The following is a 19910-nucleotide window of genomic DNA, read 5'->3' on the forward strand; positions in this document are numbered from 1 at the left end:
ACTCGCTAAACTCATGGGACCCCCTTTTGAGCCTATGCACAAGTCTAGTCTCAAACACCTGACTTATAAAACTGCCTACTTAGTGGCTATCACTTCCATTAGAAGGGTTAGTGAAATTCAAGCATTGTCAGTGCAGGATCCTTTCTTTGTTGTACACAAAGACAAGCTGGTTTTATGTACTCACCCTAGGTACTCCCCTAAATTCATCTCCAAATTTCATGTAAACCAGTCAATTGAGCTACCGGCTTTCTTCCAGGAACCCAACAGCTCAGCTGAGGTAAAACTCCACACACTAGATGTTATGTTATGTTGCTTGGCATTTATAGAACGCCTAATATATAATTGGTATGACCTCAAAGCGCTGGTTGGTTGAACGCCCTCGGGAATCGTAGTTCAGGTCAGTAGAGAGAGAGAGAGAGTGAGAGAGAGTGTTGTATGGTGCGTGGGCGCACCGGGTATGTGTGCAGCTGGTGTGATTGTTGGATGATAGCTGCTTCTTAGAGGTTGGTGTAGTGCTGAGGAAATCAGTTGGATGTGTTCAGTCTGGAGGGTGGAGACCCAGACTGGGTTCTGAGGAACGCCTAAGCTAGCCGGAATATGCTCAGCTAGTTGTGTTTTATTAGGGTGATGAGGTGTTCGTATGTGAACAGCTAGGCCGAATTATCAGGGTGTAGCCGTGTTTTAGTTGAGTGATGGTGTATAGGAGAGAGTATGCGTAGTAGTGTGATATGGTGGTTATCAGTAAAATGCCTGAGACCAGGCACGTGAGCAGGACAATAGCGACATACATATATAAAACGACAGGATGGATAGGGGTATATATGGGATACAGATAAATATGGGGATACAGGTACATAGCAAATACAAGAGATACAGAACGTAAAATCCACAACATCCGCACCAGCCGTAGCATACGCACCAACCGTAACATACGCACCAACCGTAGCATACGTACCATCTTTAACATCCGCACCATCCGCCGCAGCATCAGCACCATCTGTGACATCCGCACCATCTGCAACATCTGCATCATCCGTAACATCTGGAACATCCGCACCAACCGTAACATACACACCAACCGTAGTATATGTACCATCTGTAACATCCGCTGCAGCATCCCCACCATCCTCAACATCTGCATCATCCGCACCATCCGTGTAGGAATGCACCTTTCGTGACATCCGCATGTGAGGAGAGGGGTCCGATAACTACGTAGACAAGACCAGACCACTAAGGAACACAGATCAATTGTTTAACGGTGCCACGAAACGCTAACTTCCACCCCGCAATGTGGTATGGCATCCTGCCTGTGACGTGCTTTCATACATTTATGCAATATAGGTTGCGTCCCTTCGTACGAGAGGTGACCCAATAGGTGAACACTAGTTTGTTAGACTAATTTGGGGTTATTGTAATTTTTGTGCTTACAGATTTTCTACCATTGGGATTTGTCCCTATTATTATATTTCGGACAACAGTCGTACAGATCAAATAGTTCTATTATTGGGTAAGCTCAAGTTATATTACATTATGTAACTATATAAATACACTTAGCAACATTTTTAGCAATAACTGAACTAATGGGCATTTTTTACTTTTGTCTCTTGTTTTTTCATTTTCTTTTTATGTGTACGTTTATTTGTTATTTTATTTATTGCCATTCTGACATGGAACATCTCATATTACTGTGTTATGGCTTTATATGGTTACATATGTCTATATTATGACATTACTTTGTGTTTTTTGAACCCGCTTAATCCTCCCCTTCACCAACCCTTGTTTCTCTGTCTAATCTAAATATGTGGACTTTTTGAAATGTCTAATCTTCATATGTCATATGTGATTTTGAACTATGATATTAATGTCAATTCTGTAATTTTCTTATGGCTTCGGTTTAAAACAATATAGCCCTGATTTGATAAAGGCTTGTGGGAGCCGAAACGCGTAACCAAGTAGAGGGCTTTGTAGCAGATTGTGCAATTAAACAATCAAGTCTTAAACTGGCATTGAGTCCTGGAGTTTCCTGTTTTTCTTGTTACTTTGTGGACGGTATGGGCTTAATATCCGTCCAAATCCAGTGACCCGCGACAATTGACAACTAGTGCAATCAATATTGCCTAATTACCTGACATTCAATAGGGATTGAAAGGAGTCGCCTGCCAGAGCAACTTTGTCAAAAATAAGCCCCACAATCTTACAGATCAATTGTTAGTCTCCATAGCGCCAGGCAGAGAAGGTGACCGCATTTCTAAGAATGCACATGCTGTGGCTCACTCCACAAGAGGCACAGGAGCCACTCTGGCCTTTATTGCAAATGTCCCTTTAGACAGTATTTGCAAGGCAGCTACATGGAGCTCTGTACATACTTTCACTCAGTACTACTGCATTGACACTCATTCCAAGACAGATACACAAGTGGGACAAGCGGTTCTAAGACATTTAGTCGCTCATGAACCTTCTCACATCCCACCTCCTTCTTCTAACACTGCTATTCGAGGGGATTGGGTCCTCCGACGTATTCCATATCTATGACATGTAATCACCACAGCTGTGCTGCTTCGGAAACTTTTTCGGCGTCTGCGTCCTGCGTCGATGCGCCGCCGTCGAGGACCTCCTCCGACGTCATCCGATGTGATAAGTAGGACGCACGACGCCAGTAGCCTCAGTTCCGTTTTTTCCGCGAACGTGTTGCTTCGTGTTTCTCGGTTCTACGCCTCGACTCTTTGGAGTTCTGTTCTTTCTGGTTCTTCGAACCTGTTCGTTTGTGAATATTTCCTTCGACGATGTCTTCTACTTCGTCTTCAACCCTGCGTCCGGGCTTCAAGAAGTGCGGGGGGTGTGGGTCCAAGATGTCGGTGACTGACTCGCACGACGCCTGCCTCTGGTGCCTCGGTGAGGCCCACGACACGGATGACTGTATCGACTGCCAGTCGCTAACGTCCAAAGCCTAACGCGAACGTAAGAAGAAGTTGTCGGTAGGTCGGGTGTCCAAGCCCCGGAAGTCGAAGTCTGCGGGGCTTTCGAGGGGTGACTCTCCGCGTCATCGTCGGAAGTCTCGTAGGTCTTCTTCTAGGAGTCGGTCTCGCCACTCCTCTGCCTCTTCGAGGCATTCTCGGAAGCGCCGACACCGGTCGCCTTCCGGGTCCTCTTCCGAGGACTCTGCCCGGCACGTCGGTTACCCCACCAGCCGTGCGACGCCGGAGGAATGGGCTTCCTTCGGGAAGAAAATGTTGGCGTTTCTTGAGTCGCAGGGTACTCAACCGTCCGCGCCCCCGAGTGGGGTCGGCCGTGTGAGGTCGAGAGACACCGCTCGCAAGAGTGGTCGGCACGAGTCACGGGAGAGGTCCCGTTCGGACAAGGAGGCTCGTTCTCGCCGTACCCGTTCCAGGTCCCGGTCCTCGACGCGTTCGAGACCGTGTGCGCCTGTGAAGTCTTCGAGGAAGACATCGACGTCTGAGGCGTCGAGGGCGTCGACAGGCTTTCTCGAGGCTCCGGCTTCGAGGAAGTCGTCGAAGCCGTCGACGTCCAGGCTGTCGAGGGACACGCTCGGAGCTCCGGCTTCGAGGGCTGTGTCGACGCCGCCGATTCTGGAGGCGCTGCATCTGACGTCGATGCCGATTTCCTCGACGTCGACGCCGATCCTCTCGGCGCCGTTGCCGGTTTTCTCGACGTCGCCGCCGATTCGCTCGACGCCATCGACGCCTTTCGTGTCGGAGGTGCCCCGTGTCGCGGGTGTACCCCCTAGGAAGGCTCTGGTTAAGAGCAAGCACTCTCGGGTGCCTTTTCGCCACCTGGAATATATTTCAGAGGCGGATGAGGATTCGGATGGCCTGGTTCCTAGTCGGGTGCCTGATGACATTGTCTCGGGCTATAGTCAATTTGACGATTTGAGGCAGTCACTGCATGATGCCAGTGGACTGGACACCTCTCCGGAGGTGGAATTTGGTCGGCCTGAGCCTGGCTCCCATGCCGATTCCTCATACCGGCGCCTTATGGCTAGGGTTTCTGAGTATCTGGGATGGTCCGCTCCCCCAGGGGAGTTTGTGCAGGATGATCTGACGGACATCCTTGATGTTGGTCCCCCAACTGACCCGGTACTGCCGTTCCATATGGCTTTACAGAGAAGGGTGGCGGCGGCTTGGACTGCTCCGGAGAGTCTCCCGGCGGTGGGCAGATCCTTGTCGCGAAAATACCATCCAGCCAGTAGCGACCCCTGCTACTTGACCAGGCACCCCACTCCGGAAAGTTTGGTGGTGCAGGCGGCCACGGCCCCGGCAAAGCAGGCGTCGTACCCTACCATCCCTCCTGATAGGGACGACAAACGTTTTGATGGCTGGGCGAAGAAGGTGTTTTCTTCTGGTGGTATGGCGCTTCAGGCGGCCAACTCCATTTGTGCCTTGTCGCGTTTCACGCACACTCTGTGGAACTGTGTTGCGTTAGCGGCTGAACATATTCCCGAAGGGGACGAACGGGATGGTTTCCTTGCTATGGTCCAGGATGGTAAGGATGCCATGTGTGAGTCCGTTCAGTCGGGTTTGGACTTGGCTGAATGCGTCAGTAGGTCCATGGCGGTGAGCACCGTGATACGCAGGTTTGCGTGGTTGCGGAAGTCGGGGTTTGCTCCTGATGTGCAGTCCCGGCTCCTCAACATGCCCTTTGATGGTGAACATCTTTTTGGCAGCAAGGCTGACGAGAGCCTTGAGAGGTTGCAGACCTCAAAAGCTGCAGCGAAGTCGTTGGGCGCTGCAGTTCGCCAACCTCCGCCTTTTCGTCCTAGGGGACAGCAGTGGAGGGGTGGTTCCTTTCGCTATTACTCGTCCTTTGGTAAAGCGAGAGGAGCTGGCAGCCAAAGGGGCCAACGCAGGGGTACCAGAGGTGGACGACAAGGTACCCGTGGTGCCAAGGCCGCTCGGGCAGTTGCCTCTTTGCCCTCAGGTAACGCCGCAGCCGCTCCTACTCAGTCATGAGGCCATGTCCCATGGTTCGCCGGTTGGGGGAAGGCTGGCGCAGCATCTTGTAGAGTGGCAAGCCATTACTTCGGATGTGTGGGTTCTGGAGATCATAACCCACGGCTACTGTCTTCCCTTTCGGCACAGGCCTCGCGACAATCCACCGGGGAACCTCTCTTTGAAGTGTCCGGATCCGCTCCTTGCGCAGGAAATTCAAGCCCTGCTGGAGAAAGGCGCCATAGAACTGGTGCCTGTAGCGGAGAGGAACAAGGGATGGTATTCCCCTTATTTTTTGATTTCCAAGAAAGACGGGGGATTGAGACCCATCATGGACTTGCGCGGTTTGAACAAACTCCTCAGGAAGGACAAGTTCAAGATGTTTACTCTCTCTCAAGTCCTCCAGGCCCTTCAGCTTCAGGACTGGTTGGTGTCACTCGACCTCAAGGATGCTTACTTCCATGTGCCGATCCATCCCAAGCACAAGAAGTACCTGAGGTTCGCGGTTGGCGACTCGCACTTTCAGTTTCGGGTCCTGCCGTTCGGTTTGACCTCCGCCCCGAGGGTTTTCACCAAGCTCATGGTGGTGGTGGCAACGCATCTCAGGCAAGGGGGGATTCACGTCTACCCCTACCTGGACGATTGGTTGATCAGGGGGAGCTCTCCCGAGCAAGTCCTGGATCATCTGTCCGTCGCCTGCCACTCCCTTCACAGGCTGGGCTTCTCCCTCAATTTAAAGAAGTCCCATTTGACGCCAACACAGAGGCTCCAGTACATCGGAGCTGTGCTCGACACTTCCCTGGGGCAGTGTTTTCCTCCCCAGGTGAGGGCTCTTCACATTCAGCAGATGGTGCACAAGTTTCAGCATGCCCAGACGCTCCCGGCGTTCGAGTTCTTGAGGTTGCTCGGCCTCATGGCATCCTGCATTCTTCTGGTGCCAGAGGCTCGCCTGCGGATGAGATCTTTGCAGTGGGCACTCAAGACGCAATGGTCGCAGTCCTCCGGCAGGATGTCGGACCCGGTTCAGGTGCCGCCCTCGGTCGCCCGGGACCTTCTGTGGTGGGCCGTCGAAGGCAACTTGATGAAGGGGGCTCCGTTTTGGCTACCCTGGCCGGAGGTGACGATCGTGACGGATGCATCCCTCACGGGATGGGGAGCTCATGCCAACGGGCTGACGGTCAGCGGTCGTTGGTCTCCGTCGGAGTCCAGATTCCATATCAATCTGTTGGAGCTGAGGGCCGTCAGGCTAGCCCTGAAGGCTTTTCTGCCGACTGTGCGAGGAAAGAATGTCCTGATCATGACGGACAACACAGTGGCCATGCACTACCTCAACAAAAAGGGGGGGGGCAGGGTCACTTCCTCTGTGCAGGGAGGCGATGCAGCTCGAGTTCTGGGCCATCCAGCAGGAAGTTTCGATCTCGGCAGTTCATCTGGCCGGAGACGAAAACGTGACGGCGGATGCTCTGAGCAGGCAGAGCGCGATCTCTCACGAGTGGGAGTTGGCTCAGGAGATTCTCCTGGAGATCTTCGCCCTTTGGGGGACCCCTCAAGTGGATCTCTTCGCCTCCAGTGTCAACCGGAAGTGCGGAAGGTTTTGCTCGCGGGGATTTCCTCCGAAAGGAGCCTTAGGAGACGCGTTCGTGGTGGAGTGGTCATTCCCGCTGCTGTACGCGTTTCCTCCAGTCAAAAACTACAACTGAGGCTACTGGCGTCGTGCGTCCTACTTATCACATCGGATGACGTCGGACGTCGGAGGAGGTCCTCGACGGCGGCGCATCGACGTCATCGACGCAGGACGCAGACGCCGAAAAAGTTTCCGAAGCAGCACAGCTGTGGTGATTACATGTCATAGATATGCAATTCAATTGACCATCATGGACTAATGTAATCTTTAAAGTAAGGATGCTTTTACTACTACGCTGTATAGCGGTGTGCTTCAACCTAAGTAGAATAATAGTGCATCCATTTCCTTGCACTATGGATCTACCTATTGACAGATCGTTTCAGCTTTCCTGTTGTGTGGCATTGCAATTCATTCATAAATACTAAACTACAATGTATCTGAAATATCTTTGAAATGTCTGCATAGAAAATATGTCATTGGCATGTCCTTCTCACAGTTTGTTCTTATAATATTAACATTATGCAGTTAATGCAGGTCAGTAATAGTTTCCATCTTCTCCAGATGAAGGCCGCAGGTCATAACCTTCACAGGTTTTTTGCATTTAACATGTGTGGGTGACATTATAGCATGCATAGGCAAGCATATCTTCTCTTTTTTTTGCCCGATTCCTCCCTAGTGATAGTATTCTTAATTTGCTGAATGCAAGGCATTGGTGATCCCTGCTAGTAATAGGTGCCTTTCTGGTGACCAGCGTGAGACTTCTTTACTAAAATTATAGACTATTGTCCATGCTGCCAGCAAATTATAGACTATTGTCCATGCTGGATTGCACTAGTAAAATGTTTGCTAGTTTCTTATTAAAAGAACTTCAAAGCTGGATTGATCGGAGAGGTCTTCTTTATCGTTTCCAGAGTGGTTTCAGGCAGGGATACTCCACTTCGCACAACTTGTTTATTTTAGATACCTTGCGTATGAATGCTAGTAAAAAGGGTAATCTCCCTATTTATGCCTTATTTGGAGACTTTAAAGCGGCTTTTGACCGAGTACGCAGAGAACTACTTTGGGCTAAACTAGAAATGCTTGGCTGCCCCCAAGGACTTCTTTACTATTTAAGACTTCTGCATGACAATAATACGGTATGCCTAAAGCTTGATTCACAAGGTAATATGACAGCACAAGTGGAGCAGAACCGAGGGGTTAAAAAGGGGTGCGTTACTGCACCAACGTTATACAATTTGTGCATGATCTCCCCTTAGCTTTTGACAAAGTACATAATTGTGCTCCACGTATAGGGGCGGATAGATGCCCGGTACTGGCTTACGCAGACGATCTTGTCATTCTTGATCACACATTTAGTGGTCTTCGACGATCTGCGGAAGCACTCTGGGAATATAGTAAAAAGAACGAGCTGGAAATCAATTTGGAGAAGACCCAAGTGATGGTTTTCTCCAGCAAAAAGATTGCGCGTACAAGAGTGGAAGTCTTAGAGTCTGTCATTTGTTATACTCCTTCCTGTAGATATCTGGGCATTGAGTTTGAGATGACCAGTGACTATCTACACTGCATTCAAGTACGCAAAATTAGAGCAGCTCAAATCACAGCATTAGTTTATCGTTTTACTCTGACCCATGGGGGATTTAGCATTTGGGCGGCGCGGCTATTATTCCAGCAGGTTTTCACCCCTATGATGACATATGGCCTTGAGGCTCTTCAAAAAATTGATCTTAAGGGGCTACAGGTGGTGGAGGGTACATTTTTGAAAAAAGTGCTACGCCTTCCTACCTGTATCCCGATGGCCATTATCAGACTCGAACTGGGGTTGTTATCCTTGAAATCAATGGTAATTAAGAAAAGGACTGAACTGTTTTTGAAGCTTAATAGTACCTCTGGTAATCAACTGCTGGTTTCTCTGTGGCAAGAATTACGCATGGAATCTAAGAGATCGCTTTTAAAAACCAGTACTGAACATTTTCTGCACACATAAACTGGAGTTGTCGACAGGATATATTCTCCCCAGCAGCTAAATCTGCTTTGTCAAGGAAAATTGACTTGGCTGACTGGATAGAGAACTATGCCCATTTAGAACAACTAAAAAAATACCACTTTGTGAAGTATATTTTATGCACGTACAAAAAACCTCAACAGTATTTAAATTTATGTCCAAGCATCAGACTCCGACGATTCATTCTACTCACTAGGCTTAATTATCTACCAGTATTAGAAAATACTGGGGTAATAAATAAACTAAGGAATGAAGAGCGATGCTGTAGACTATGTGAGGACAAAGAAATAATTGAGACAGGGCTACATGTTTTGACTTGTTGCTCGAGGATGGTAAATACTTATCACAGACATTATGGGAAGTATGTGCATAATATGGAGCATATAAAGGAGGACATTTTTGTCATGATCTCTGCTTCCAAAAGGTCAGGGTTTTCCCAACTCCCTTGGAAGCAGATCCATAACCCAGGTTCCGAGTGCCAACCAGTCCCAATTGGGACCTTTTGGACCCAGTCCTGGTGCCAGTGGCACCAGGCTCATAAATATGCCCAGTCCCAGCGCTGGAAGCGCCGGGCTCATAATGCTTGGGTGGACTTACCTTCAGCAGACCATGCTGCTTACTTGCCTGCCAGTTGAGCCTCTGATCCTCTTCTGTTTGGAACTACTTTTCCTGTTGGGTGGGGCTGGAGCCACTCCCTAGATTCAGAACACTGGAACTCTTCTGGAAGGCAGGAACTCTTTTCTTACCAGGAACTCTTTTCTTACTTAGGCGTGGCTGTGGAAGGAGACTCCTAAGCACTACAGGAGGCTATTTAAACCACACCCGGTGGATGAATCTTGCTTTGCGTTATTCTGCAACCTCTGCAGCAGAACGCTCATCGTGTCTTCTGCATCCGGTCCTGGGCCTAGGAAAAAGGCTTACCATCCTGAATCCAGTCTTCAGCAACACCTATAAAGACAAGAAAGAACAGGTTAGCATTCCGGCATCTGAAAGGCAAAGGCTTACCATCCTGAATCCATTCTTCAGCAACACCTATAAAGACAAGAAAGAACAGGTTAGCATTCCGGCATCTGAAAGGCAAAAGCTTACCTACTCTTCGTGCGCTCCGGAGGTCTTCACTCTGCATTCCGGCATCTGAAAGACAAAAGCTTACCAACTCTTCGCACGCTCCGGAGGCCTTCGGCGCTGCATCCCGCATCTGAAAGACAAAACAAGGTGCGTTTAAATACATTGGGGAACTTTAATACTCACGTGCCATTACTCCTTTCCACATCTAATCCAGTGGGTATTCCGGCACCCTGCAGCCACTCCGAACTCGTACCTGCAAAATAAAAAGACAGAGCGCATCATGAAGCAGGCAACAAGCGCTTACTTACGTGCTTCCAGGCGCTTCTATTCATCACACGGGCTCCATCTTCAACTCACTTCAGCCCGTCATCCGCCATCGCCGGAACCCTGAAAAACAAGAGACATCATTACTAAAGACTTTAAAGACATTTGAATGACTCGAAACTTACCGTTCGTGCAGTAAACGACGGACAGCAGTCCTCTGAAGTCAAGAGGCCTGCGCTACCTATCCAGTGAAGAAACTGGTTACAGCACCCTGCCCCGAGGCAGATGGAGAGCTCAGCATTCACTTACCTAAGACATCTTACTCTACACGTCAGGCATACAGTGCACAGAGGTCCAGCCCAAAGAGCCAACCGGGTGCAACACATCACCTTTGAAGATACGGTAGTCGCCCAGTCAAGACCGGCGCCTCTGCGAGAATCAGGTGAGCGTTACAATTTTCTGGTGGCGGAACTTGAATTCCACAAATTTGAAATGCTTAATAGCAATGTATAATGTGTGGTTAGAGATTGAGAGACTATTGGGTATCTCCATCTGAGCCATGTATAATGCTCTGAATTATCTTTGTGCATAGCTAGAGGTATAGGGAACGAAATGTTGACTAGATATTTATGGATGTACAGAGGAGAATGTTTTAGAGTAGATTTTAATGAATGAATGTATTGAATATTTAGGTATTTTGATATGGTTTTTAGTAAGGTTTATGAGTATTATGAATATGTAATCTTGATTTTTCATTTTTGTTATTGGAATATGCATATATATTTATGTTTTTATGTGAAAAGTTTATTTATAAACTGTAACACATTAATAATAAATAAATAAGTTAAAGGCAACATCCATAGTACATCTAAAGTACTATCAACTTCTGGCATTAATAAACCTGCATTACTCAGATAGAAAGGATAAAGTGAAAGAATCCTTGTATCATTGCACACTTTCTTAAAGAAAACACAGTACATACTGTGAAGAAGTCCCCTGCCAGGCTCTGTGAATGTCTAGTGGGGTGGCTAACGGGGTTGGGTACATACAAACCCCCCTCCCCCACCCGAGAGTGAGTGGATGATGAACCTGGAGGCGGTAGGTATGGGGAGGACTCCTTGGTTACCCACACAAAGACCCTGAGTTTTGGCACGGTATTTGCACATTGCGTAAACAGGAGCATCTGCCTCTTTAGAAACAAATCTCTGCTCACTTTAGAAAAGGCTGCAGTAAACAAAATTGTGGATGCCCAGCTCCCGTTAGGGGAGGAAAGTAATTCGGAGCTTGTTTCACAATCATTGGACTGGAGGCAATCTCTGGGACTCTGTGAGAATCTTGCAGACCTGCATGGGGTTTGCAGACCAAACCTGTACCCGGTGCATTCTTACTCGTCTGGCACACTGAGTCAGAGAACAGAGAGGGTGAATGAGAAACACTCTCCAGTTCGGCCTGGTTCGCTGGCATGGCTCGAACAAAAAGAGGATTCCTGCAATACCATTAATGTGAGTGAGCATAAGGAAACCTCTTTGCTCACTGCTTGGAGTTATAGGGATTCCAACAAAGCTTGGCAGAGCTACAGCACATGTTTCTACCCTTATCATTACAGAAAGCCTTTCCTCAATCTCAAAACTGTCATCCAGGACAAACCTTCAGACCAATGCCTGCTGAGGGAATCCTGACATCAACCCAAGTTTGAAATCAAAGATGGTGGGCCAAATTGCTAAAATCTTGGACCCGTCCCAATGCTCCCATCACATTCACCTGCTGTGAATGTGATGGGAGCAACATCAGTCCAGAGCCGAGTAATCTACCAACGCAGGTGGAGGTTCTTCCAGGAGGCCTGACCCCAGGGTAGAGGCCAGCGGGAGATAAAAGTGCACATTCTCGAAGCAACTCTAAGGGCCTCATTACAACCGTGGCGGTAGCCGTGCCTGTAAAACAGGCACAGCTGCCACCGAAGTTGCATTTTTTCCGGCAACCGTGAATGGGCAAGTAACGGATCAGGCCGAGTTAGGCGGACCCGGTAATTGGCCATTTTCGGGTGCCGGAATCAAGGGCCTCCTAATCCCCATTCCGCCCCATAGGGCTGAATGGGGATGGGGATGTTGGATGCACCGGCACATTCAGAGTTGTGCCGGTGCATCTGACGTGCTGTGCTTGCGGGTGCCTGTCAGCCCACCAGGAAAAACATGGCAGGCTGACGGGCACCCGCGACCACACCACGTAGTATGGCGGTCCGGGAACTGCGGTACCATAGTTACCAGACCGCCAGGGTCATAATGAGGCCCCAAGTCTTTTTGGAGAAGGAGCTAGTGCCAGATGTTTGGAGCATGCTTGTTTTTGTTAAAGGAGGCAATAGTCAGAGCTTGGAGAAAGCTGTAGGAGAGATTGGAGATTAGCAGAGCCGAACAAGGTTGTGGAACAGCAGAAGGAGGAGGTGGGCAGAGCACAAGGAGGGTTAGAAGGCAGAACAGGAGTTTGATGAAAGAGCAGAAAGGGAGGATGTTGAAGAGCAGTGTGTGAGGTTGGTGGAGAAGTAGTTAGAAGTAGGTTGGTGGGGCAGCAGAGAGACTTGAGCAGAGAGGCTCTCCAACCCTGCCGGCCACCTCTTCACCTGAAGGAGCAGATGATATAATATGAGTTTGAATGTGAAATTGCAACTGTTTCTCACTCCTGGCCTAGACGGAAGGATTGTAGTTAGTTGGTGATGGACAGGGAAGCAGGAACACAGTGCAGCAACATACTCAGCAGTGGCAGTGACGAAAATGCTTGGGACCGACAGTGTTGGAACTGCTCAAAGCCCAAGTTACACAAAGTATTAGTTTAGGACTTTGACTGGTGTAGAAGGGTGTGAGAAACCCTTAGAGCCTAAGATTGAGTAAATGTTTGAGTTGACCTTCTTTCCTTTGTTTACTTTGGCTTTTACTACATAATAAAATCAGATTTAAGGTATCACCTTGCGTTAAGTCTCTTGGTGTGTTTCTGTTTCTTGTACTTGACTATATCTACGTATATCACATAGTTGGAAACAGTTCTATTCTGCCAGGTGATTCTGCATATGGGCCTCCTGCACATATATGTATGTTTAGAAATAATACTGTGAGTCAAAGTTAGCGGGGATGATATGTAAGCTTGTTGGATTTGCATGGAAACTGTTTACATTTCTGGCAGGGATCATACAATAAAAGAATGAGTTTTTACTTCTTAGCGTATGGTGTAATACTATATGCACAGCTCATTTTGTTTACTCTTTTTATGGGCAGGGTGAATTTAAAGTGTCTGAGCGATATCTTACCATGAGTGATCTCGTGAGTGCCTTGAAAGACAATCGCGTGAAGGAAATGTTTGGATCTGGAACAGCCTGTGTTGTGTGCCCAGTTTCTGAAATACTGTACAAAGAGGAGGTAAGAGAACCACAGTAGACTCATTTAATTTCCAGTAGCTTTCCTTAAATAGACCTTGGGCCTCATTACGGGTTTGGTGGTAGCCATGCCGCTATTGGCGGCATGGCTGCCACCAAAACCGGGTCCAGGTTCCCTGAATGGGGAATTACCGGGCCATTCAGAGTGTGGAGGGCCCGGTAATTCCTCCTTCCAGGTACCCGGACCCGGACCTTCCCCATTCCCATTTGAGCCCCGATAGGGCTCAATGGGAATGGGGAGGGAGCTAAAAATTGGCCGATTACGATCGGCCCATTGTTAGCTCCCTCTTCCCCTCGCGGGACCCGGTAACGACGCCTGGTTTTACCAGGCGTCCTTACCGGGTCCCGCGAGGGGACCTCGTAATGAGGCGGAATGGTGTTAACGGGCCCGCCACCATTAGTGCAGCCCGTTAGCCCATTCCGCCTGACTTGTAATGAGGCCCCTTGTTCCTTATTCATAATATGCAATATCAGAGTGACAATGTCTGTTTATAATGAATCGTAATATTTCTGTGCCAGACAAAAACAGTTAAAAATGCACAAGCAAAATGTATTAAAAGATTCTTAACAATAAAACAAAATGTCATGATTGCTTCCTCAAAGCTCAGCATAGGTAGGCTGTTTTTCCACTATTGTGACTACAAATTTAAGACTTAAGGGGCAGCAGATTGTTTTAAACATTTGCTACAATTCTGACATATGTTTACTTCTTTTTTTCCTGAAGTGTACCCAGTGTGAGAAACCTGAAGGTGTCTCCCTAGCTAGTCCCTGGGGATCTGTTAACCAGGTGGCCAGGACACGGCCATCGCTATTGGATCCAGTTCCTGGGGGTGGACCAGTGAGGGAGGATCACCTGGATGTGGGGTCCTTGGGGAGTGGGGCAACACCTTTTCCCCATTCTACCACGTAGGATATTCCAAAACACTGCCCCCCCCGTTTTTCACACCAACACTTTCGCACAACACGAAAGACAACGGACTAACACCAGAGCCGTTTACCTGACATGTCCCAATACTAGGGTCAGGCAATGTCAGGCCACTGACCAGAATCACACACACATGATGGCCCTTTCCCTTCCCCACAGGGGAAGTACAGGTCGAGCAAGGCAGGCCGCACGGCGCAAGAGCTAATTCAGCACGGCAGTTCAAGAGGAGGAGAAAGACGGCGCAAACCGAGAGGGTGACAAGGAGAGAGTCAACCTTGCCCTTTCCGACCAATGCCTGTGGAACCTCCGGAGAGGGAATAATAAGTCTGCGTACAATAGCCAACGTGTGTTGCAGCAGAGGTCAGCGGTACACTAGACCCTCCTCTGCTGATTACCAAGCTGGGGAGAGACGCTTGTCTCTGTGGTACCAACCTTGACTCAAAGGAGAAAGAAAGCCAAGCGGTTCATCACAGCCTGTGAGTCGAGGGGAGTGTAGATAAGAAACCGAACTGTGTTGAACAAAAAGTAGCCAAAGGCTAAATTGAACTTTGAAAAGTAAAAGATACTATTAACGAAGGAGGGGGAAAACTAGCAACCATGTGGGTGTTCACGCAAGAAACTCTGGGCCATTACCCAACGGTAAAAACTACCATAACCAGGAGGCCTTGGGAAGAGGCGAAGAAAGGTCCAAGTGGTCATACAGGGGTCTTGTAAAATACTCTGTACCGTCGAAAGTCTTTGACCGGCAGATGATTGTGAAAGCTAAGGGAAGTGAATCCCGCATGGTGAAAATTAGTACATGAACTGTATTTCGAACAGGTCAGCGATAGTGAACCCGGCAGAGGGAAGCCGACAACCAAGGGCAAAGCCCAAAGGACTGTTTAAAAGACATTAAGATTTGTGAAAGCGAGAAGTTTTGCAAGACCAGGGGAAAAAAGTGTCCCCCTTGTCATCTGGGGTCTGATCCCGGCTGAGGGAGATCCAGGGGTGGAAAGTTATCACCCAAAGTTCACTGAGAAAGGAAATGTCTTGTGAATTTGTTGATACAACTTCTTGGGGGGCTGCACCCAGAAGTGGGGGACCCAGAGGTGAAGCCATCACCCAAAGTATTCGTAGAACAAGAACGTTGTGTTTGTTTGCTGAGAGTATTAGGCCTCGAAGGCAAGAGACTTTTATTGAAAAGAGACTTCACCAACAAAGAACCTGATAACTGATACGGAAGTGTTAGCTCGTGCTGGAAAGGCTTCACGTGTGCTGTGCTCCAGAGTCCCACCTTGTCAAGTGCTAAAAACGTGTGGAAGGGAGCACTCAAGGCAATCACATCCTGACTCATTATTTGTCAACCCCTTTTCTTTTATTTGAATACCCTACCCCACAATCTATATGTAATTAGATGTAAGGAATTGGCAATAATTATTTTTTAGCATAAGCTTTTTACTTTGACAAGACGCTTCAGTGACTGCCTTATTTTTCATTTGATGGTCGACGCTTGCTTCCATCTTAGATTTAGGTTTAGGTTAGGCATTTACCACCCTGCACTTACAGTTTAATAAACACCCTTAAACTGTGATCACTTATGTCTATCTTTACTTTTGTCACAATGAGTACCTTACACCAGACAGAAGAAATGTGTTTTGGAACAATTTTTTGGTGCATCTCGCACACAATGTGATAATTTTTTTATTTCATAACCAATGTGTTCATTATTGTGTTGAGTATCCCAGATAGACAAACATGCGTTCTGGGCCACTGACCAAGGTAATGTTGTTCTGAATCTGGACTAGTCCTGTGCACATGTTCTCAGGTGAAACTCACAACACAAGAATTTGAGTTTGATGGAATCAGAAAATTGGTAGATATATCAAACTGAAAAAGGTTTTCGGGGGTCTTTGAGGGGTTTTGTGAGTTGCTTTTAGAAAGTGTAAAAACATGCCTCGTAATGCTGTGGGGACATGCCAGTGCAGCATTGCATATATATATATATATATATATATATATAATATATTTTTTTTATAAATCCTCCTAACACATCCGTGTTAAAGAAAGCATGTTTTCCTATGTGTGCTGCAGGTTGGGGAGGTTTCAGAAGTGCCAAATACATTCGCGTTTTCATGGAGAATGTGGTATTCGAAGGCTCCACTCACATCCCCTGTCCTTCACCAAACATAAATTGCATCCTGTCTCCATGATCCCCTCCTTTTACTAAGTCAAATTCTCCATCCCAGTTTTCTCCCAATCTCTTGCTCACTCAGTTGAACTCCTCTTCATGAAATTCAAATCTGCATTGTCCACCCTCTTCAATAATCACTACCCTGCCCACACCTAGACACCACCACCAGCGCGCCCACAACCATGCATCTCCCGAGCCATTAAATCGCTGAGGACAACCATGCTTCAATGTGCCTTCACCACTGGCAGAAAGGTAGGTCCTCTACTCTCTCATCAGCCTACAAAGCTCTCCCTGGACACTTACCACCAACATCGACTCAGCTAAATCCTTCTCCTAAACTGACCTGATTTCCTATCTCTGCTTACTCCCACACAAACTATCAATGAACCTTCAGGCTATGCTTTCTCCCCCACAGAAATGGCTTCATATTCTTCTTTCTATCATCTCATGACTTTGCAGCCTATTCCTCTAAAATCACCAAAACATGGAACATCTTGTCCACCCTTCTATCTATCTCTATGACTGTTGCACTCCTCTTCCTCCGCTCCTCCCATCCCACTTCCTCGCCACATCCCCTACCACACTTCTACCCAACCCTTTTTTTACCAACTCATCCTGCACACCTATTGATCCTTTTTCCCCCTCGATGTATCAAGGAATCACACCGGTCACTGCCATTAGCTCTGCTTCATATTCCACATCTCTCTCTGCTGTCATCTTCCTGGCCTGCTACAATAGAGCCACAGTCAGACCTTTACTAAAGAGAATCTACTGGCCACACCAACAGGTCTTCAATCTACAAACCTGTGTCTCTCCTAACTCAACACTTGGAAATCCCTGAGAGGGTTGGTTTTAATCCCATAGTCAATTATACTGAGGTACACTCAATCTGTAACCTGAGATTAACTCCCATGTCTGCCCCATGGGGCAGAGTGTGGTGTTGTCATGGTGCCTGAGTTGCACCACCCTCTATGCAATGTTGTCCTGGGGGCAGTGTGCAGGTAATCCTGTGGCCCAGCGGACGATCCAGCGGTGCCTGCACCGTCGGGGAGCCCACAAAGCAATCGGAGGCGAGTCCATCCTCCCGCTCCCTTGCAACCTTCCCCCCCCCCATCCCCTCCTCAAAGGGACGAGACTGGGAGAGAGACTGTGACGACGGGGACTGACGACGGTGGCGATGACGAAATGGATCTCCCGACGCCTCCCGCCTTGGCTTCCCCTCTGATGAAATTGGCTCCTTTCACGCCATGATCGCCAGGGCCTCAGAGCTTTTCCAACTGTGCCCGAGGAACAACAGAAAGAGGGATTTCTTTACCAATGACGGGAAGCCAAGAGGAAAACCGTACTCTCAGTCCCGCTGTTGGACGACATATGGGACGAAGGACTGTCCCTTTTGAAGAACCCTTGCACGGCCCCTGCAAAGAGGTACCGGTATGAAAAGAAGTATTGGGTCCCGGATTCCGCTCCTATGTGCCTCAGGGCGCAACCGACCCCGGATTACGTAGTCTCCGCGGCAGCCAAGAAGAAAGTGGCAGGGGCGACGGCATCATCCTCCACTTCCCCGCCGGACAGCGAGGGAAAGAAGCTAGACACCATGGGACATAGTCATCTCGTCGGCAGCAACGACCGTTAAGGCGGCCAATGCCCTCGCGATCGTGGCCCGCTATGATAGGGAGCTGGGGTTCAAGATTGCCCCTATCCTGGACCTCCTCCCGGACGACAAGAGGGCAGAGGCTCTGGAAATCCTGCAAGAAGGCGAGGTGGTGTCGGATCATGCTATCACTGTAGCGATGGACATCGCCGATACCGGTTTTCGTCAGATGGGCAACAGCGTTTGCCTGCGCCGGCGCGGTTGGCTCAGGGCCACCGACTTCCGTCAGGACATGCAGACCAGAGTACTGGACATGCCCTTCGACGGAAACAACCTGTTTGGGAAAGCTGTGGACGAGTCGCTGCAGGCCATCAAAGCGGACACTGAGACGGCCCGTGCCTGTAACGCTCCCCTGACTCCCACGGAGGCGCCGGCCTGGTTTGAGCTGCTGTGTGACCTCTTCTAAAGTGATGCACTGGACCGGACCCCCAAATCTTGCTTGTCTGGCTCGCAGAAGTATCCTTCTGTAGGTGGAAATAGGGGATTAGCTGTCTCCGGGGTAATGCGTTGGCCTCCCACTTCCCCCTCTCACCCTCCTCAAAACCCTTCTGCAATCCCCCGTGGCGTCTCACCTTAGGGTCTGGAAGGACGAGCTCTCCATCCTGCTTCTGATGCAGGGGCACGTTGATATCCAGTTACTTCACTGGATCTCGGATTGGTAAGGGTTCAAATTCGCTTGACTTTTCCGGTAAGATGCCGTAAGTATACTGTTGTAAAGTTCAAGCCTTAATTGACCATTGTCCGTTTACTCTTTTTCAGGTGCTGAGTGAAGATGCCGAGTTGAGGAATGGAATCGCCGAAGGTAAACTCTGATGAGTGTTTGATGGGTGGTTCCCTAGTGTCCTTGCATTCACCCACTAATGCTTGTGTCTTTTTTCCCCATAGGGGCCGGGGTACGGCAGAGCCGAAGAAGTGGCGCCGACCCGAAGTGAGGAGAGATTGTTCCAACAGTAATCAGGTAAGTATTATGGTGGAAAATCAGGCCTTCCTCAATCTGTTCCCTAGCTCACCTTTGTTCTTCTCTTTTCTCCCTTGGGCGCGGAAATGCGGCGGATGGTCCTGATGGTCGCTGATGGGCACGAAGGCGCTTCGTGAAGGTGAGTGGAACGAGGCGCTGCAGCGAGCAATGCGATGTGCTTTTAAAATGAATGACTTCCCTTTAGGATCGTCGGTGTGATGGATCCAGATTTCGGATAAAAGCAGGGAATGTTCTTATTTCACCTTTTCTCTTCTCTTCTTCCTTTACAGGTGTCCCAGGATGCAGACGGGCGTGGCTGGAGTCAGGATGCTGGAGCAGACACGGTGAGCGTCCAGCTGCTAGGGGCAGAACAACGCGAAGCACGTGTGGCAGTCCGGGCGTGGTTTAAATAGCCTTGGTAGAAGTTCCAGGTAAGTATTCTTCCACGGTCCCCACCCAAGTAAAATAGTTCCTTTAATAAAGTAGTCCCTCCTGAGCCTCATTTGGCTTGAGGATTTATGCAGCATGGTCTGCGTCAGGTAAGTGCACCAAACACCTTCTTTTATGAGCCTGGCGCCAGGACAAAGTCCAAAGAGCCCCTATTAGGGGCCGCTGGGTTTTTTCCCCGAGGGCATGATGCCTGCTTCCGGGGGTGCTGTGCCTGTCCCGGTGCTCTGGGGGCAGGCATCATGACAGTGCCCTAGGCACTCTTCATCAACGACGGCCGTCCTTTCGGACCTCCAGAGGCAAATCTCAAGGTGCCTCCAAAGGATTCGGCGGCAGTTCATCGTCGTACCGCCAAGCTGCCCGTTGCTTATCGCAGGAAGCTTAAAGAGGCCGCAGCAAGGCCGGTGGATACCGTCGTCGTCGCCAAGGAGCCC

The 19910-nt window shown here is 48.9% G+C and overlaps 1 protein-coding gene across 4 annotated transcripts in view; it reads left to right on the forward strand.

The window, feature by feature from the left end:
* BCAT1 (branched chain amino acid transaminase 1) overlaps positions 1-19910 on the forward strand; it is an 891267-nt gene that overhangs the window by 700594 nt on the left and 170763 nt on the right. For all 4 annotated transcript variants that reach the window (XM_069628492.1, XM_069628490.1, XM_069628489.1 and 1 more), the window contains exon 9: positions 13168-13308. In XM_069628492.1, coding sequence (XP_069484593.1) covers positions 13168-13308 — 141 coding nt within the window. The remainder of the gene's footprint in view (positions 1-13167; positions 13309-19910) is intronic.

This window comes from Ambystoma mexicanum, chromosome 12 (assembly GCF_040938575.1).
Source record: "Ambystoma mexicanum isolate Mex_15411 chromosome 12, UKY_AmexF1_1, whole genome shotgun sequence".
Taxonomy (NCBI): Eukaryota; Metazoa; Chordata; class Amphibia; order Caudata; family Ambystomatidae; genus Ambystoma; species Ambystoma mexicanum.